At 43.0% G+C, this 21,752-nt stretch overlaps 1 protein-coding gene across 8 annotated transcripts in view; it reads right to left on the bottom strand.

The window, feature by feature from the left end:
- Positions 1 to 21,752, bottom strand: part of LOC112262973 (pre-B-cell leukemia transcription factor 3) — a 76,708-nt gene that overhangs the window by 2,958 nt on the left and 51,998 nt on the right. For 2 of the 8 annotated variants that reach the window (XM_024438883.1, XM_024438884.1), the window contains exons 3-10: positions 13,170 to 13,411; positions 12,194 to 12,384; positions 11,039 to 11,174; positions 9,968 to 9,997; positions 3,607 to 3,772; positions 2,916 to 2,993; positions 2,355 to 2,467; positions 1,234 to 1,323 (exon numbers count right to left, since the gene is read on the bottom strand). In XM_024438883.1, the coding sequence (XP_024294651.1) occupies positions 1,234 to 1,323; positions 2,355 to 2,467; positions 2,916 to 2,993; positions 3,607 to 3,772; positions 9,968 to 9,997; positions 11,039 to 11,174; positions 12,194 to 12,384; positions 13,170 to 13,411 (1,046 nt within the window). The remainder of the gene's footprint in view (positions 1 to 1,233; positions 1,324 to 2,354; positions 2,468 to 2,915; positions 2,994 to 3,606; positions 3,773 to 9,967; positions 9,998 to 11,038; positions 11,175 to 12,193; positions 12,385 to 13,169; positions 13,412 to 21,752) is intronic. The other 6 variants (XM_024438887.1, XM_024438888.1, XM_024438885.1 and 3 more) reach the window with 4 other exon arrangements.

Raw genomic sequence — 21,752 nt, 5'->3', positions numbered from 1 at the left:
CCCCCCAATTATTTTTATTTTAAAGATAACAGTGTGATATTTTAATCTACTTCCAAATATGTATCCCACTTTGTGAATGTCAAGTGATTGTCAAGTATGGAAAATTAAACATCTAAGCGGTTCATTGACAAAGGTTGGCAATGTCAAAAGTATTAGGTTCACCTCTTTGCAATACTGAAAATGTATAACTTTTATATGACTATCAGAATGTACATATTAGCTCATGATATTAAAATGCCTCTCAATAACAATAGCTGTCATGTTGGGAAGCTGAAAATAACCAAGCCTTCACATCACTACTGTCCCAACCATGGCAACATGAAGACAACAAATGGTAATAGTTTCTCTCTGACATTGCAAAGGGAAATATGTCAGTAACCATTTCTCTCTCTCCCTCTGCCTCTATCCTTTCTCATCAAACAAATTAATCTTTACTCTGATGGCTTCAGATTATGCACTGTGTTATAAAAAAGAACCATATCAGCCTTCATCAACGAAGATGGAATTCACGTCTGGAAAAGGCTGCAGGCCATCTCACTTTCATATTTTATCACGGTGATAAGGATATGGCCAAGTCTCTGAAGCATTTCAAAACAGCTAAACTAAACATAGAATACAACTAAAAGCCTACTTATGTAATTTTGCTTTCAGTCACATAAGGTATTACAAGATGTTTATAAAATCAAAAACAGGGGGGATTTTAAATCCAATGTGTTTTTATTCCACCTGCACTATGATCTAGGTGTGTTTCATTAAACTCTGCTTTTATCCCCCTGCAATGAAAATGTGCCAACTTTCCTACAATCTCTAATCTCCAGTGTCATGTTTGCTCTATCCTTTAAGAAGCTCAATCACTTGCTGCGTTGCTGAGGCAATGCTGAATGGAGTTTCTCACTCCCTGGCTCCCAGCTGCTACTATCTATTCTCCTGACATCCTAGATTTCCATTCAACCTTTCAAGTAACATTCAAAACTTTTTTCTAAGAAAAGTAAATGTATAACGAGTCAAGAAATAAAATCAATTAGTGCAATTCATTTGCCTAAGATGGCACTTTAATCAGACAGTTGGCAGCAACACGGGGTGTTCTCCGTCTGAGCTACACACTACTACCATTATGTATATAATGTTTACAGTAGAATGGATCCAGTTTGGACAAGGTCTGCTCAAGGTAATGAAAAATAACCACTGTCTCCAGAATGGTGCCTACAGGAAGAGGATACCGAGATCACTTACATTCAAGCCATTTGGGCTGTACATAGTGTTCCCCCCCAGAGCTTCACTGTATCCTGCCGTCTGACTGATAACATGGCGCAGGGTATCCACCTGTGGGGAGAGAGAGGGCGGGCATGGCTGTCAACTCACTGTGGCATGGAGGTTTACATGAACACACATGCTCAATGCCACATTTCAAAACATACAGGACTTACTCCATGTGGAAAGGGACTATGAGACACAGACAACACATTATGGTGGGTGTTTGCATTATCCAATGTATGTAGAGTATATCCACTGTCATCTAAATGACTACTCTACCTATGGCTATGTCGAAAGTTATTGTGGAAAATGTCTAAATTCTAACGTTGAGACATACCATTGGGAAAGGCACGGCCACACTATACACATAAAGTATTCAAACATACAACAATGTGTTTTGTAAACAAAACTATATGCACAAACAAATAGAGGGGAGGAATACATCCGAATGGACATAATGACGGGGACATGTTTGCTGTAACATATGGACAATACAGTTGTATTGTACGGACATGATTCATATGTTCTTTAAAGTGTTAAAGCCATACGTCTCTAGTTCTAAGGGGTTCATCTGACATGCGTATGATTATGCTCCTCTATGTGTCTCTGAACCTGAAGAAATAACATAATGGATGACAACAACAATATGTAACACAACCAAAATGAGACAAAGACAGGAAAAGATACAAGAGAGGAATGTAGGGGACCATAAAACCCAACACCAACCCAAGAGCTCAAGTCAAAGCCAAATGCATTCACAAAATGGAAACTTCAATCAAGTCTGTTACAGAGATGAAATACATCCATTTTCTGGAGGCTTTTATAAATAATTGTTGATAGCAATGGGGTGGGATATTTTTAGGTAGGCCAGAATATTCCATCCAAAGCGAATTAGAGTCAGTAAAAAAGAAAATGGAGCTCACAGTGTGGCTCACTTTTGCAGTGGAGACCTGACTGTGGGAATTTGAGCTGGCCCAATGTGGGCAGCATATCTTAGTTACTGTACTTCAGACTGCACTGTGGATGGCTCAGCACACAGGCAAAACTGGGACGGCTCTGTGCATTTGCACACAGGACCTGTCCCTGTTTTTGGCTCCTACCTGTGACTGCACATTGACTCCGACTTGTGCCCCTTGGTAAGAATCCCCATTCAGAGACTGCATGCTCAAGAACATGTCCCCAGAGTTTGGGAGGTTAAAAGAACCTGAAGAACCTGGAAAGGGAAGATGTAAGTAGCTGAATAACTATATAGAGGGCTACGAGGGAAGAGTACACACTAACTTAACACACAAGCGCACAGAGAGACACAAACGCAGACACAATCTACTGTACATAGGAACACAATGCCCACTACTACACTCAGTTACTAGATTCCCAGAAAGTAAGCAACTACAAAAGGAAAGGACAGAAAGCAAGGAAATACAAGATAGAGGAGAGGATTATGGTCATGTCAGAACTCTGAGAGGCTATACAGATTTTCCCCAAAAAGGAGGCAAAACAAACTGAATGAAAATCACATGACACAAACAGAGATTCAATATGTGGCTGGTGGCTTTAAGCTCCAAATTTGTTCCACATCCCTTAATCCTTATCTACTGTTAGTGGGGAAATATCATATACCAATGACAAGGACAATAAGAAGCTTATGAAAAGAGCAGTACCAGTAAACATGTTGGTTAAAAGAGTGTTTTTGCTCTCTGCAGAGTCCAGCTGAAATTCTTCATCTTTCATCTGGAATCCTGGGTGCAAGAAAAAGGGGACCACTTCAAATAGCTATCGCTTACCAGATCACATCCCCTTGTCAGGTCAGCCAAGTCCAAAATCACAGTCATTCTCCTGGACTATACATTGTGTTGGATGTCTTTGTATTGTCATTTGTGAGTCCTATTCATTAATAATTGTGTGCATTGTTGTTGTTATTTCACATTGGTGTAACCTATACAGTCTACTCTAACTGCTCCCAGCTATTATTTTCAATCTCTCTTAGAATAAAATGCACTACCATACAGTGGAGCTACAGTTTGACAAATTAGAGGGGGGGCTGAGGAAAAGTCAAGGGAAAACAAAACCTCAGTGACATCATTTTGAATTGTCTTTTTGCCAGAAATACATCTGTTCTCGGTTCACAAACCAAGAACGCACTCTTTATGCATGAGTTTGCTTGTCTTATTTGGCATCGACTGTCTCAAAGACAGGAGACTCTGGGATCCCCAGGCTGGGAGCAGTGCCTGTCACTCCTGCCTGTGTGAATGGTGCGTGAGTGGGGGTGAGGCATGGGGGCGAGGCATGGGGGGCTGGGGGCTGAGGGCTGGGGGTGGATGGCAGAGTTAGGGCCTGCACAGGGGTGCCTACCGGAGTTGGGTGTGGTAGGGGAGTTGGTCTGGCTGTTCTGCACTGCGGCGGCCACTGCATGCGCTGCTGTTACTGCAGTCTTAGCAGCGTACAGGTTAGCTTCTTCCTGGAACTTGCCTATGTTCTTCTTGTACCGGATTCTCTTGTTGCCGAACCAGTTGGATACCTGGGGGAGAGAGCAGAGGGAGAGCCGAGGTGTCAGACGTCAAGCAGCCAAGGCACTGTGCACTGAGCAGTGTGATTGTTTCAAGACGTTTGGGTCCATCAAGTACCCAATTCCCAGCCCCTGCCGTAATGTCCACTGGGTATGCAGGCTAATTAAGCAATAATCAGGAATCACTTGTGCGTTTTCATAAAAGTGAGCATGACATGCTCTCTGTTTGTCTCTTGACAAAACCAACACACCAGGGGTTGCTCGTCTCCCACAACACAAACTGAAAAGTTATCCTGACTGTATTACATTGCCAGGCCTATTGCTAAGGAAACAAGTTCTGCCATTACACTCAAAGAAATGTATAGACTTGTTTGCTTCTGCATTGGTGGTAAAACTTGCTTGTGTTTTTAACAGATACACAGTTTAATATTATTGAAGGATATTGCGTACTACACCAGTGCAGAGCATCAAACCCATGGCTGGCCACTGCACATTCTGTCAGCCGGGCTGCATAACACAGGACACAGGCATTGTGGTGCTATGGTGAGGTCAAAGAGTGACAGTGAGACCTAAAGTGCCTTCACAAACTATTCACACCCCTTGACTTTTCCCACATTTTGTTCTGTTACAGCCTGAATTTTAAATGGATTAAATTGAGATTGTGTCACTGGCCTACACACAATCCCCCATAATGTCAAAGTGGTATTATGTTTTTAGAAATGTTTGCAAATTAAGAAAAAATGAAAAGATGAAATAGGTTGAATACTTATTGACTCAAGATATTTGTTATGGCAAGCCTCAAGTTCAGGTGTAAAAATGTGCTTAAGAAGTCACGTAATAAGTAGCAATAATAGTGGTTAACATGGTTTTCAATGACTATCTCATCTCTACACACATACCCTTATCTGTAAGGTCCCTTAGTCGAGCAGTGTTTTTTAAACACAGATTTAACCACAAAGACCAGGGAGGATTTCCAATACCTCGCAAAAATCTGACTTTGAATATCCCTTTGAGCATGGTGAAGTTATTAATTACACTGCGGATGGTGCGTCATTACTTTCCTAACTCAGTTGCCGGCGAGGAAGGAAACCACTCAGGGATTTCACCAGGAGGTCAATGGTGACTTTAAAACAGTTACAGAGTTTATTGGCTGTGATAGGAAAAAACTGAGGATGGATCAACAAATATTGTAGTTACTCTACAATACTAACCTAAATGACAGAGTGAAAAGAAGGAAGCCTTTACCGAATAAAAACTATTCTAAAACATGCATCCTGTTTGCAATAAGGCACTAAAGTAAAACTGCAAAAAATGTGGCTAAGAAATTCAATTAATGTCCTGAATGCAAAGCATTATGTTTGTGGCAAATCCAACACAACACATCACTGAGTACCACTCCATATTTTCAAGCATGGTGGTGGCTGCATCATGTTATGGATATGTTTGTCATCGGCAAAGACTAGGGAGTTTCTTAGGATAAAAAGAAACGGAATGGAGCTAAGCACAGGCAAAGTCTTAGAGGAAAACATGGTTCAGTTTGCTTTCCAACTGACACTGGGAGACAAATTCACCTTTCAGCAGGACAATAACCGAAAACACAAAGCCAAATATACACTGGAGTTGGTTATCAAGATGACATTGAATGTTTCTGAGTGGCCTAGTTACAGTTTTGATTTAAATCGGCTTGAAAATCTATGGCAAGACTTGAAAATGGCTGTCTAGTAATTATCAACAACCAACTTGACAGAGCTTGAAGAAATAATAATGTGCAAATACTGTACAATCCAGGTGTGCAAAGCTCTTAGACTTACCCAGAAAGACTCACAGCTGTAAGCGCTGCCAAAGGTGATTCTAACATGTATTGACTCAGGGGTGTTAATACTTATGTAAATGAGATACAGTATGTCTGTATTTCATTTTCAGTAAATGAGCAAACATTTCTAAAAACATGTTTTCACTTTGTCATTATGAGGTATGATGTTGTAGGTGGGTGAGACATTGTTATGAATTCAGGCTGTAACACAACAAAATGTGAAATAAGTCAAGGGGTTTATGCGGAACTGTTGCGTCCATATGAAATACAATCTCAGGACAATGTCTGCTGTGTCTCTTCAAATTGAAACCTGAAACTTCACTTTAACAATACTAGTAAATGTTAACATTAAAAATGGTATAGGGTCCAGCTTCTATATTTCTAAAGTGCAGTTTCTATATTTACATTTCTACATTTCAATATTTATATTATATTACTATGACTACTACTTCAATATTACCGCACTGTGATAGAAATAAAACTGTCTCTCATAGTAGAAAGAAAGATTGACATTTTCTTTGCATGGGGTAAAACCAGTGTGTGAATGCTGGCTCTGCAATAATAGTGGAATAATAATGAGATTAGGTTTGTGTTTTAATAGTCCTATAAATTAGAGTGGCCTGTCGCCGTGCTATGGCTCCCCTCTCAGCTCCTGCAGCCTTCTGCCGGACCAGCCAAAGAGCAGCTGCCCCTAATGAAGCTTTATTTAATTTCCACCCCTGCGCTTACTTTTTAATATCTCCAGCAGCCCGCCAATACTGCAGCAAGCGCAAACTGACTGGATTTGCATGACATCAGATCATTTCTATCCTGCATGTCTCTGTGCTTCTAAATCTTTAATATCTAGGCAATTAAAATTAATGACCATTCAGGCGAAGCCACTGTTGGCATGGTTTCCTTGACATCAATTGTTTGATGGGTTTACCTAGAGGTTAAACTAACAAGCAAGGTTTAATTGGATGCAATGAAAGCCCTAGCCATCATCCTTTTTACTTAACCTGCTTACAGTGGTTTTTAAGGGCAGACAGGATGCAGGCAGTCTCACCCTTTGAGCCAGATCACCAACAGCATTGCAGACCATAGAAAACCTCTCTCTGAGTGGTATCATTACTGGGATATTACTGTATATATTTAACAGGAAACAAAAACACATTACCCTGCTTTGAGAAATCACTTTAAGGCAAATGCAATGACATTGTTATATTTTAGTAAATGCAGAACTAAATTAAGTATACAATTATCATTATTACAGTTAATTAAAATAAATGCATATAATAACAGTGATGATTCTGCGGTATAGTACAGGGGCTAACATTTAAGAGAGAAAAAAACAAAACATAGGTAAAAACAAGCATCCAGCCAGCTCTCTAAAGCCTCTGGCCTGTTTCATCTAATAGTAAAGGCCAAACTGAGCTGCCTGTCTGTGTGTGCTTCTGGGTAATGGCTGGAGCTGCCTTTAATCCATCCTTTATGAAAACACATGGTGGACCAAGGCTGATGCCGTACACCCGTCTGCTTCAATGGCATCTATGGGCCTCACAGCGCATCATAAAAAAGTCACTTATCAGCAGCGTTGTGTTAACACAAGGGCCACAACATAATGACAACTACAGAGCCCACCATAGCCAGACACTTTATGCAGCCCATCTACATGGCATTATAGTGCATAATAAACACAATGATTATGACACTGAGCTTGGATTAGCAATATATGAGAGGCCTTTGAACATTTTTATACCGGTAATGATCATCATTGTGACTATCACTGGTTTTGGTTATGCTATAGAAACAGTAGTTCTGTCAGAGATATTTGCTTCTGATTCTTGATAATAATTCACTATCCGGTATTCAACAGTGTTAAATGAATGCTTGAAATAGAAAAGTATTGCAATCAATTCATCAAAAACAGAATTGCTTTGACAGGATATATAATGTTGAAATGGTATTTAATATATCAGTATATCAGTTTGTGATGACCTGGTCAGTGTTATTCTGTTATTCAGGACAAGCTGTTATGACTGTATTTAACCACTGTTTGGTGTTGTTAGATTGCACAGCCTCAGCAGTGTTAGCATCACCTAGCCTGGGTACTCAGGGGCCACTTCCTCTGGTCTACACACATTTTTCTCCTGCCCACTGAACCCTGGCTTTGGTGATTCACAGGTTGCGCGAAACATTGTGTAAATGCAGGCACCGTAAGGTAAGGACCACAACCCAATCCACAGAACTAATTCCCTTTTATCTTGTGGCAGACCGTGCATTCAATTGACTTCCCTGTGTTAGTGGGAGCCAGGTTGAAAGACTGAATTACCTGACCTCAGCAGCTGCATCAAAGGGAGCGATTGTATAATGGCCATGCAGACTCCTTGCAAGAACACGACACCGGGTTTGTTCTCAGCGACCCACTAGAGAGGGCATGTAACAGTAGTTAATAATCCACTAACATTTCTGTCCCATTCCGGGTCAATACACCGCTCTTGTCATCGAAAGAGAATAGATGATCTTTGCCAGATCTCAATACAACTGGATTTATAAGGACTTCTTAGAGAACTCCTTAATGAAGCCTCACACTTGGGTCTTAATTATACAGACAAAGGTGGTTTCAGTGGCCGTGCTGCTACTTATATTATCAATAATAGAACAGAGAACATGAATACTTAACACATTAACCCAAGGCATCCCTCGCGCCCTCACCTAAATATATAATGACCTGAAATATTGATAAGTGTCGCTCAATTGAAGAGTGTGAGCTCTGAACTAGGCAACCACAGATTGCGGTGCTGAGTCGGCCATGTGTTCTGAACTCTCTCGTTTGTCCGTCTGGAGGGCTGCCTGTCCCTGTTCGTGCCCTGGGAGCAGAGTGACCCCTCACAGCAGCACTGTCTGGAGAAGATATCAATTATTGCCCCAGACACATCCATAAACCAAGACACAAACCACTGGCGTCCAATCACATGCTTTCATTTAGGAGCCCAGTGTCACACATGCAAACTGACAGAGTGAAATAATACGACTGCATCCTGCATTTAGAGGGCCATTGCCTCATGAAGTGAGGTCAACTTTTAAACAACACCATTAGCTCCTTTCGCATCACTGATGGTCGCTACAAACAAGCACATTTGGCCTCGGATGGTATAATCCGAGGATATGCTGTTTACTTCACCAGTAAATAAGTCATCCATTCCTTTTATTGGACGAGAAGTCCAATTCATGCTTGTAAGTGTTGGTGCACATGTTTTACAGATCTAAGTTAGGTTACTTTTTTTCAAAATGATGTTCATGCAATGAAACTCATACTCCGTTCCTTCTTTTCAGAGAAGAATATAGGCATGTTATAATGTCCACCCAAACCTACTTAATCAATCCATTAATCAAAGCAGTACAATCCACCTAGACATCTGTGATAACCTTCAGGCTGATATTTAATGCTTATTGATTCACATAGTTCTACTACAGTCATTGAAGTTCACCATTAAATTTGAGGTTATTTGGAAATACCCAAACACTCATTCTCTGGAGTAACTTTCCTGGCTCTCCTCCTATGCTTGAGTATTTTAGGATGACAAACTCAAAGAGGACTTGGCTTAGTCTAACTCAAAAGTAGTCAGCAGGAGTGCCTGCAGTGGCCTAGGCTTGTCAAGGAGAACCCTGCTAATGGGGCTTGAGATGAGTTCAAGTGAATTTGTAAAAGACCTCTTATTTCTGCATAGACTGATTTGTCCTCCTGGGAACTCCTACAGTGTACTGTTTAGTGAAGCACTCAGAACAAAGAATTGTTCCACTTGTGAGGGTCAATGTCCACTCCTTCAACTAACATGAAGCACACAGGTAGAAAGCAGAACATTAGACACACGCTGCATGTTTTAAAACCAAGAAGAACATACCTAACAAATGATCTACAACTAACAAAAAAATGCATACAGTATAGAAAATAAATGATTTGTGTTATAGAAATAACAAAAAAGTGAAATGATATGACATGAGACATCAAAACAAACACAGTGTGGTGGCATGGGTGTTATCTTGAACTGGTATTTAACAATCATAAAAAAATGATTAAAAGTGAGCTGAAAATACAAATGGAAATGTTGTATGATCCCTAGTCTTTGCATATGATTTTCTCACACTCTGATGTGTGAGATTCACAGCAAAATAACACGTTCTATGTATCACAGTGGAACTTGCTTGGTGCCAAACCTACAGTAAAACTGTAATCATGGTATGCCTACATGAAAATAGCGTCGGATACATTTGTTATGCCAGGATATCAGTCCATTTGTGTGAGGGAGGGGAGCTGTGTGCAGTGGTAGACTGTGAAGGTGCACATACAGAAACAAAGAAAATATACAAAGAATGAAAACAACAACAGTGGATCAGGAGAAGTCATGACATACCTGTGATACTGTGATGGTGCTTCCCACCCCCTGAAGGCAAAAAAGAATGGGCTTTTACAGTATCTGACTGCATGACTACACTCAATATACCCTTTCACACCCCCTCCCCACAGAAAAGAGAGAACATTGCAAATCATTGTTTCTTGTATGGGTAATTCTCAAATTGGAACAGCCATGGATTAACATCTGAACTAGAATACAAAAATCTAAATGGTTCAAGTTTTAACAATAGTAGCAGAACAGAGTGCAGGAAGATAACAATACTAAATTGGTTTGGGTGTGGGGGTTGGGTGTGAGAGATTATATTGCCTTCAGGTTAACCCAACTATTAGGCTAAAGGTCAAGTGGGAAAGTCACATAAGTTGTCTGTAAAAACAAAATGTTTAGTAGGTGAAGCAGTATCGTCTCCATGTACAAGCCACTGTGACCACACACGTACACCTTAAAAATCATATTTATTTACTGGATAACCTATACTGGTAGACATCCAGTCACCTGGACTGATCAGGCAGACAGAGAACACGCATGGCAGATGGGAATGAGAAAGAAAATGGCAGGAGACCCAGAGTGGACAGCTATTGAAAGGCTAACATACTGTAGGCCCAGAGTGGACAGCTATTGAAAGGCTAACATACTGTAGGCCCAGAGTGGACAGCTATTGAACGGCTAACATACTGTAGGCCCAGAGTGGACAGCTATTGAAAGGCTAACATACTGTAGGCCCAGAGTTGACAGCTATTGAAAGGCTAAAGAGTTGACATATATGGAGGATTAACAGGCCTAGAGTGGATAGCTATGGAGGGCTAACCCACTGTAGACCTCCTATTGAGGCCACTATTGAGGACACTGACCTCCCCTCCCCATGGCTACTGCTGCGATAGGCCGAACACGCCCGAACTGAGGTGTCATTAGGCTCAATGTCAAGGTAAGATAAAGACACTGGGCTCTGATAGTGCGGAATAGCCGTCCTTCCAGGCTGGTCTGGTGTTGCAACCAGGGGCCTCGTTTACTGCCTTTTCCCCCCTGATTACCCAACAGCCACTGCGTCTGAGACAAGGAATCTGCACCCACCTGGGATACTGTGATGCTGCACTTCTTGGCCAACTCCTCTTTGGCTTCTTCACTGGGATATGGGTTGCTGAGGTGCGAGTAGAAATACTCGTTTAAGATTTCCGTCGCCTGCTTGCTGAAGTTTCTTCTTTTCCGCCTGAAAAGTGAACAAAATGAGAGAAAGGCCAAGCTCATTAGCAAGACCAGTATTAACTCATCCATTTGGAACAGACAAATTGCACAATCAATCTCACACATAAATGGTGAAAATAATGAGGAATGTGGGTCTGAGAGAGGCGTCAGGAGCGGAATATTGTGTCCTGCCTTTCAGCACCATCCTCATCAACACACACCAAGCCATCCGGCGACCCACAAACACACACAACACAAACACGTACAGTACATTGCTTAATTTGGTCTGTTGGTCTCTGATCTCCAGTCCAAGCGTGTAATATGTAGTGTTTAGTGCAGTGGATGGGTAGGCGTGGTGATGGAGAGCTAGGCCCAATTGCCCAGTCGGAGTGCATCTCGGAACATTATAGAAATCACAACATGCCCAGCTGAGCATTCTTCCTGAAGTGCCACAGCCCCAGGGAACTTCAGTGGGAACAAAGCAACTCTAACTAGATCCGGGTCCCCTTCTTCCCCCCAGGGCACTACTTACCATGTTATTGAGCATTAACTTATTTTGCCTTGTTTACTGCACTTCACGAAAGCAATGGGAAGCAAATGTGCTTCTGCTTGGTTTGCTTTAGCCCTAAACTTCCTCCCGCTCTCCTTAGAGCTCCACTCCACAAACTGTTTGTTATTACAGTAATCCAGAACACCTGCTCATGACCTCCACTCCACCAATTACACATGTTCCTGCTTCATTTAATCTAAACTGCTTTCAGGTGCTAGCGGATGATTGTTTTGAGAAGATGGCTATAATACATAACGAATGCACTTTATGGCAAGATCATCTGTGAATATTTGCAGTGTTCTCTTTGGCGCTGTATGTTGTGGGTTCGTTTTTTCTCAGACAGGAAGTGCATTTCTCTAATGTTGTTATTACGATCATATGTCTACATAGAGTTCTGTCTATGGGTACCTTCCGATGCTCCAGGCTAGAAACATTGGTTTTGTGCATCACAGTGAAACACACAGGAACACACACGCACATATATACACACTGACCTGGCATCAAGGAATCTGGAGCGCAGGATCATGACGGCCTCACAGGTGCTCTGTTTGAGCTGCATCTGGATGGAGCTGAACTTGCGGTGGATGATCCCCACCATGCGCTCGATCTCTTTGGGAGAGATGGGTCGCGTGCGGGACTGCTCCCTCAGCAGGTTCATCACATGGGTGGTGAACTCGTTACACGCCTGCAGAGAAATTACAGAGCACAACCCAGCCCTGTTAGTGTCCTCCTGGCTGTATCTTTTGGCTAGGTACAACTCTCTAAGTAGCTGACCCGCCTCCCTTGGTTAAAAGCATCTTCACTGAACGTGCCCTGTATTTATCCTACTGCTGAGTGCTTCAATGACTTAATAGGTGAAGTCATCTATGAATGCAAATGCCGATTTGCAATTTGGCTTTGGCCCAGCACAGAGAGAATTTAACCAGCTTTTTGTTAAACCAGTAGTTCATACATGATTCATTAGAATAACTAATTTACGTTGTGCACACTTTAGCTCATTACTCTGAGTAAAATTCGTTAAGTATTTACATTTAGATAATTAAACAAGGAAACACCCCTAAGAAAGATGCCTTCACTCCAGGCAATGCTATCTCTCAGAATGAGAGAGTACATTTGTGTAATTTACCTAGCCGCCTTGCTGAGGCAGTGTTCCAACCTTTCATTTTCTCCTATAATACTCCTCTGTTTTATTGCTGAAGCTCAACGAGGCAGCCTAATGAGTTGATCGTATTCTCATTTTACTGAGACGACTGCACCACTCCTCAGAATTTGTTCACGAACCACACAATATATACATGTTTACAATATTACAAGGGGAATATTTTGTTCCCAGTTTTGTACTCATGGTGGTTAATATTACTGGCAATATTTCTAGAACATCAGGGCAAAGTGAGAATGAAAAACATCATGCAAGCCTATGAAGCTTAAAGGTGTGATGTAAAGGAGGTTAAAGGTGTGACTCACACCCACCTGTTCGTATTTCTCCAGCTCTGTGTGGTAGATCTGTCTGATCTGGGTGAGTTTGGATCTGTAGTCTGAGTGTTCGATGGAGTTGTCTGAGGCCCCGCCCGAGGCTGCAGCTGCAGCGGCTGCAGCGGCTGATCCACCCCCTTTCTCTGGTCCTGACACGCCCTCCGCCAGCAGCATGTTGTCCAGGCGCATGAGCTGGGGGTCAGGAGGGTCCTCCTCCTGGGAACCACGGATGCTGAGGCCTGAGAGACAACAGAGAGAGAGAAAGAGAGAGAGATAGAGAAAGAGAGAGAGAGAGAGAGAGAGAGAGAGAGAGAGAGACACATGATGACATCCAGACCTCCAGACATGACACAGAGGCTTTTTGATTAGTGGGCTGTATGATAGGGCAGAACCTCCATGGTAACTGAAAAGTCATATCACTCCATTATTTGTTTAGTGTTCCTTTGAAACCAGAGGGTGAGTTTGATTGGCTCACCAAGAACCACACCTAGACACATATTCTCAAACAACTCCATGGCTGACTGGGTGATTTCCATTAGGGTGGAAAACACACAACAGCTCAAATTATGCAGCTAAAGTACCAGCCTCACAAGTATTGTCTTGTACAGAATCCTGAGCAGTGAGCCACTAAAGCCCAAATTCACTGGATGTCTGAATTCTGGTATGTGCAAACATTGCAGGGGTAATTAACGCCATTACCTCAACAGAATCGTAAAGCCGTAGTGTGGGACAGGTAGTCCCCTGTGGGCATGGATTGGGTACTTCCTGTGTATGGTCTGTATTCCTGTTGCCCAAGCCTTCTTTTAACTGCACACTGTGCTTCTCACTGTGTGTACAGGGTGCCTTACATGACAGCAACATCCATAAACTGACAAAAGCTCAACTGCAAGGTAGCGCTTCTATTCTCCGAAAGGATGAATATACCTCAAGCATGTGTCTGCCTTTTTGGCATAGAGCAGAGCCTTAAATCACAATTGTCACTTTGTTTTCTGAGATGAAACGCATATTTTGCACTATTCCACTTCATTTACAACAATCTGCGAGAACTACTGTACTACTACACTATTAAAAAAAAATGGTGCAACTAAGAAACCTCAGGGCACACGCCCATGCACGCACACACCCACAAATCGTTGAGCGCTGACTTTTGCTGCTGTTTCTTTTTTCTTTCTTTCTTATCTTTCAACAAATCCTGATTAGCCATCAGTCAGCCTCGGAGCACACCTGCACGCATAGAGAACGTTGCCATGACGGCTGCAAAGAAAAAAGACTGCAGCAGTTCAGAATTACCAGCCAAATAGCCCTGTATTATTCAGTCTAATAAATGGATTAAAAAAACTGCACCCAATCTGCAGTAAACACTGAGTGCCCACTCAGACGTTATGATTACCAGAGTTGTCTCAATTCAATAATCTGCCTGCGATTCAGGGATTTCCAGCAGCTCATTAAGGCTTCATTAAGATATGGTGAGCCTCTGAATTCCAAATAAGAAGATTAGTGGTTCTATTGTGTGAGGCAGTAGCCTAGCAATCAGAGGCCCTCTCAAATCAAATCAAATCCAATTGTATTTGTCACATACACATGGTTAGCAGATGTTAATGCGAGTGTAGTGAAATGCTTGTGCTTCTAGTTCTGACCATGCAGTAAAATCTAGCAAGTAATCTAACCTAACAATTTCACAAGAATATGTACATTCAAATATATGAATGAGTGATGGCCGAACGGCATAGGCAAGATGCAGTAGATGGTATAGAGTACAGTATATATATATATGAGGTGAGTAATGTAGGGTATGTAAACATTATATAAAGTGCCATTGTTTAAAGTGGCTAGTGATACATTTATTACATCAAGATGGCAAGATGCAGTAGATGGTATAGAGTACAGTATATACATATGAGATGAGTAATGTAGGGTATGTAAACATTAGTGGCATTGTTTAAAGTGGCTAGTGATACATTTATTACATCAATTTTTCCATTATTAAAGTGGCTAAAGTTGAGTCAGTATCTTGGCAGCAGCCACTCAATGTTAGTGATGGCTGTTTAACAGTCTTGAGATAGAAGCTGTTTTTCAGTCTCTCGGTCCCAGCTTTGATGCACCTGTACTGACCTCACCTTCTGGATGATAGCGAGGTGAACAGGCAGTGGCTTGGGTGGTTGTTGTCCTTGATGATCTTTTTGGCCTTCCTGTGACATTGGTTGGTGTAGGTGTCCTGGAGGTGTCCTGGAGGGCAGGAAGTTTCCCCCCGGTGATACATTGTGCAGACCTCACTACCCTCTGGAGAGCCTTACGGTTATGGGCGGAGCAGTTGCCGTACCAGGTGGTGATACAGCCCGACAGCATGCTCTCGATTGTGCATCTGTAAAAGTTTGTGAGTGTTTTTGGTGACAAGCCGAATTTCTTCAGCCTCCTGAGGTTGAAGAGGCGCTGCTGCGCCTTCTTCACCACGCTGTCTGTGTGGGTGGACGATTTCAGTTTGTCCGTGATGTGTACGCCGAGGAACTTAGAACTTTCCACCCTCTCCACTACTGTTCACTACTGTCCCATCAATGTGGATAGGGGGCTGCTCCCTCTGCTGTTTCCTGAAGTCCACGATCATCTCCTTGTTTTGTTGACATTGAGTGTGAGGTTATTTTCCTGACACCACATTCCGAGGGCCCTCACCTCATCCCTGTAGGCCGTCTTGTCGTTGTTGGTAATCAAGCCTACCACTGTAGTGTCGTCTGCAAACTTGATGATTGAGTTGGAGGCGTGCATGGCTACACAGTCGTGGGTGAACAGGGAGTACAGGAGAGAACGCACCCTTGTGGAGCCCCAGTGTTGAGGATCAGCGTGGTGGAGATGTTGTTACCTACCCTCACCACCTGGGGGCGGCCCGTCAGGAAGAGCAGGACCCAGTTGCACAGAGTGGGGTCGAGACCCAGGGTCTCGAGCTTAATGACGAGTTTGGAGGGTACTATGGTGTTAAATGCTGAGCTGTAATCAATGAACAGCATTCTTACATAGGTATTCCTCTTCTCCAGATGGGTTAGTGCAGTGTGATTGCGATTGCGTCGCCCGTAGACCTATTGGGGCTGTAAGCTAATCGGAGTGGGTCTAGGGTGTCAGGTAGGGTGGAGGTGATATGGTCCTTGACTAGTCTCTCAAAGCACTTCATGATGACGGAAGAGAGTGCTACGGGGCGGTAGTCATTTAGCTCATTTACCTTAGCTTTCTTGGGAACAGGAACAATGGTGGCCGTCTTGAAGCATGTGGGAACAGCAGACTGGGATAAGGATTGATTGAATATGTCTGTAAACACACCAGTCAGCTGGTTTGCACATGCTCTGAGGACGCAGCCGGGGATGCCGTCTGGGCCTGCAGCCTTGCGAGGGTTAACACATTTAAATGTTTTACTCACGTTGACTGCAGTGAAGGAGAGCCTGCAGGTTTTGGTAGCGGGCCTTGTCAGTGGCACTGTAATGTCCTTAAAGCGAGCAAAGAAGTTACTTAGTCTGTCTGGGAGCAATTCATTGTGGTCTCCGACGGGGCTGATTTTTCTTTTATGATTGAATGTAGACCCTGCCACATACCTCTCGTGTCTGAGCCGTTGAATTGCGACTCCACTTTGTCTCTATACTGACGCTTAGCTTGTTTGATTGCCTTGCAGAGGGAATAGCTACACTGTTTGTATTCGGTCATGTTTCCCGGTCACCTTGCCCTGATTAAAAGCAGTGGTTCACGCTTTCAGTTTTGCGCGAATGCTACCATCAATCCACGGTTTCTGGTTGGGGAAGGGTTTAATAGACACTATGGGTACAACATCACCGATGCACTTGCTAATAAACTCACTCACTGAATCAGCGTATTCATCAATGTTGTTGTTCGTCGCTATGCGGAACATATCCCAGTCCACGTGATCGAAGCAATCTTGAAGCGTGGAATCAGATTGGTCAGACCAGCGTAAGAACAGACCTGAGCGTGGGAGCTTCCTGTTTTAGATTCTGTCTATAGGCTGGGAGCAACAAAATGGAGTCGTGGTCAGCTTTTCCGAAAGGAGGGTGGGGGAGGGCCTTATATGCGTAGCGGAAGTTGGAATAAAAATGATCTAGGGTTTTGCCAGCCCGGGTTGCGCAACCGATGTGCTGATAGAATTTAGGAAGCCTTGTTTTTAGATTAGCCTTGTAAAAATCCCCAGCTACAATAAATGCAGCCTCAGGATATGTGGTTTCCAGTTTACATAGAGTTGAATGAAGTTCTTTCAGGGCCGTCGATGTGTCTGCTTGGGGGGGAATATACACGACTGTGATTATGATTGAAGAGGATTCTCTTGGTAGATAATGCAGTCGGCATTTTATTGTGAGGAATTCTAAGTCAGGTGAACAAAAGCACTTGAGTTCGTGTACGTTGTTATGATCACACCACGTCTTGTTAATCATAAGGCATACACCCACGCACCTTCTTCTTACCAGAGAGATGTTTGTTTCTGTCGGCGCGATGCGTGAAGAAACCAGGTGGCTGTACCAACTCCGATAGCGTGTCTCGAGTGAGCCATGTTTCCGTGAAACAAAGAACGTTACATTCTCTGATGTCTCTCTGGAAAGCAACCCTTGCTCGGATTTCGTCTACCTTGTTGTCAAGAGACTGGACATTGGCGAGTAGTATGCTTGGGAGCGGTGCGCAATGTGCCCGTCTACGGAGCCTGACCAGAAGAACGCTCCGTCTGCCCCTTCTATGGCGGCGTTGTTTTGGGTCGCCGGCTGGGATCCGATCCATTGTCCTGAGTGGTGGGCCAAACAGAGGATCCGCTTCGGGAAAGTCGTATTCCTGGTCGTAATGCTGGTGAGTTGACGTCGCTCTTATATCCAATAGCTCCTCCCGACTGTATGTAATAAAACCTAAGATTTCCTGGGGTAACAATGTAAGAAATAACACAAAATACTGCATAGTTTCCTAGGAACGCAAAGTGAGGCGGCCATCTCTGTCGGCGCCGGAAGTGCCTGGCACTGACTGAGCGACTGACCCAGCACACCTAGTGAGTAGGCACTGGAGTGTGTTAAGCCTCTCTCTCTCTCTCTCTCGCTCAGACACATAAACACAAAATTGAGCTGAAAACAGTGACACTATATGGTCCTTTTAAATGAACATGATGTCATTTCTCCTATCACATTCCCAATTGACATTGGTGTGTGTAGCTCAGATGTGGAGATGCGAATGCAAGACAAATGTGTGTCTATTCATGGATTGTCTGGATGTTTGTCTTGTAGGTGTAATGGTGTGAAAGTAGAGGATGAATGTGGCCATTTGTGTTGGAGACACTGATGCTGGAAGAGTTGTAGCATCAGGTCTGCCAAGCCAAATCACCCATGTGGACAATATGCCATTAACTCCACTAACTCTAACCCCATCATACCTGCAAAGATGCTAAGCTATTAGAATCGTATCTATGGTGGTGGCAATAGCTGGAGGTTGATCTACCAAACAGGTTTGCTCAGAGCAGTACTTTTGTCTACCTTTTGCTGCAGACACTTGTTTAAGTCTGCACTTTCCTTTGTGCTGGAGGTGCTAGTAAGTAGATAGGCACGTTTTTCATGTCAGGTATATTAACTAGAACTCTGAGAGCAGCCGTTCACATTTCCACACCAAGCCCATGTTGTCACTTTCACTCCACTCTTTATCCAGGGGAAATACAGCTGGGGGAATTTACAGGGCTTTTCAGTTAAATGGACATAAATCACTGGTTTCATTCCAACCAAATAATCACTGGCCATAAAGAGCTCCTTGTCTCTTACCATATATTACCTCAAAGTTCCTATGAGCAATAATGTGGCCATTCAGAGCTTGGGAAAACAGACCGAGGTATTAGGAAGTGACATGTAATCCTGTTATGAAGCTGACGTGTGGAGTGGCCATGACATTTTTATCATAAGTGTCCATTTCTATTTGGGAAATCAGCGGGATAAAAATCATTACTCTACTGGTCTGAGATTGTGCCGCCCCTCCAGCAGCCCACTAGGGTGTGTTTGTGCCAGAGCAGCTATCGAGCCCCATCCATAACAAACACGTTTGGAAACACTTCCACCCTCCACCTGGCTCAACATACAGTAGGGAGCAGCTCTCATTCAAAAGACCAAGTGCTGCGATTTTCCTCACAAAGCCTATCTACTACTGTCCCACTGGGTAAAAACTGGTTGAATCAATGTTGTTTCCACGTCATTTCAACCCAAAACAATATAGTATATGTGATGGTGTTAAATCCTCGTGGAAAACTGATTGGATTTGCAAAACAGTAATCAACGTACTGTAAGGGAATTGTCTTTTTTTCACCCAACTTTTAAGCTAAATCCAATATCATGGTGATTAAGTTTGGGGGGGAGATTTCTCGTTGAATTCACGTTAGTTGACAACTCAACCAAATGTCAATCAAAACTAGACGTTGGAATGACGCCTGTGCCCAGCGTGGTGTTTCTCTCTCTCTCCCTCTCACTCCTCTTGTATTTTTGTTTTCTCTCATCATTGAAATCTTTGTTCATGTTACTTAATACCTAATTTCTCCTCTAGGGTTGAAAGGAATAGAAGTCGACAATGTGATTAATACATTCATATCAGCGAGGTCTGGCCTGACTTTTTATTTGTACATGTTTCAATGTCGTATCTGATCCGAGACAATAACACATACGACAGATAAAGACAAAGCAGGCCTCTCTCACAGCCTCTCTCCCCTCCTCTGTTTATGATAATTTCCGGTTTCAGGCCGTTGTCTCGTTCATCACCCCTGCTTGAAGTTCTGACAGTGATCTGAGCAGTGCCTCCAGCCTCTCCTTCCTACCACCTCTTTCCCCCTGTGCCCTCTTTCATTCCGTTGGCTTAGCTGACCTTTGGCCAGTGCTTGTTTACTCTCATCACTGAAGTGTGAGCTGGAGAGCCATAAAGGTAGAGCCCTGCTGGGTTAATGTGAGCTTCTGAGTAGAGGAGCAGAATCAGGGGCTGGAGCAGGGTTATCCACCAGTTCATACTGCAGTACTACACTGTTATAGAGAACAGAGACAATCATTTTTTCTAATGAGATGATTTTCTTCTTTTTGCATTTCCTTTCTTTTAATATTTCTTCCACAGATTGAATCAAAAGACTAATTCTTCTTCTCTCTATAGCATGTGATTGGATAGAGGGCTAAGAATATGGAACAATATAAACTGTAGAATAGTGTCGTAAATTGTTAGGAAACTGTGTGCCTTGCTGTATTTGAAAGAACACATTGTATCTCTGTAACTTCCACTGCTTTCAAAATATCCTGTTCGATACACTTAACCCTGATCCCCTGCAGTTCCTTTCCTGCTCAATGCTTCCAACGAATGGGCCCAGCGCATACCTACACACTCTGCATCTAATTGCATCGATCCACAAAGGTCTCCCAAAGCTAACTAATCGAAACAGAATTTATTTTCTGTCAATAATTGCAAAGGTCATCTCTCTTAAACCAGGAGACAATCCCAGGCAGTACAGATGCGGGCAGGCTGTGGTTCTCCTCTCTCCTCTCAGCCCTCTCTGTTGTGTGTATTAGTGAAGATCCATGATTTCCACCATGTGATTAGACCACACTGCCAAAGCAACACACCAGAGACCACGGAGGACTTAAGAGAAACACTATCACAAAGAGCACCGTGTCACTACAGTCTTGTTCCCATGTCTCTTTTGACTTAATATCATCTCACTTTTCAAAGCCCCCGGATCAGTGGCTGTCCTCTTTGGAAGCAGGGAAGTGCATCAAATTACCATTGGAAATCTTTTGTTCTGGCAAATCAAAAATAAAGATTCCCTTTCATTGATGTCCTTAAAGTCTTTTATAAGCTTGGCCTACATCCACATGGTACAAAGAATCTGGGAGAATGCCTGCGGGCTCTCTCAAGCATGTACATAATTAACATGCCATTAACACATTAATACACATTAGCTATTCCCAATGTTAATGGCAATCACACTGAGGGAAAGCTAGCACGCATTAGCCACATTTTGTTCCAATTTCTTTCTTACCATGAAAGAGCTGAAAAGGATCCTGTCTAATTCGGGGGCTAAATCATTATATTTCCCCATAGACAGAAACAGTGGCTTTGACAGTTCTCTGCACATGTCTGTCAATGTGTGCTCACACTCTCTCTTTCAAACTGCATCAATAGGAAAAGATACACACATTACATTACTATTCCATCTCAATAAAAAGAGACTTCAAAGCATGCAAGTTCTCGTTGTATTCAATGTAAACCGCAAAGGGTTTGACTTTAAAGGAAGAGAAACTGTAGGGATGAACAAGTGAGCATGCCGATTAAATGCAGAGTAATAGAGGGTAAGAAAGGGACTGGGGAATCTAAACTGGGGAATCTAAACTGGGGAATCCCTGTCCAGGATGATGCTGTATTTCCTCTCAGTATGGTGAGTGATAAGATAATCAGCAGGCCCGTTGACAGTGAAGTGGTACAGCCCCCCGGTGCTGGGTCAAGTCATACACCACCAGCACACTCTAAACGGACAGCAAGCGAGGGTAGAGGGACAAGACGTGACAAAAAGTGGCTCCGGTCAGAGAAGAAGATCCCTGTCAGCTC

Source organism: Oncorhynchus tshawytscha, linkage group LG12 (genome assembly GCF_018296145.1).
Source record: "Oncorhynchus tshawytscha isolate Ot180627B linkage group LG12, Otsh_v2.0, whole genome shotgun sequence".
In the NCBI taxonomy this organism is placed as follows: Eukaryota; Metazoa; Chordata; class Actinopteri; order Salmoniformes; family Salmonidae; genus Oncorhynchus; species Oncorhynchus tshawytscha.
This window is presented reverse-complemented; position numbering and strand designations above follow the sequence as displayed.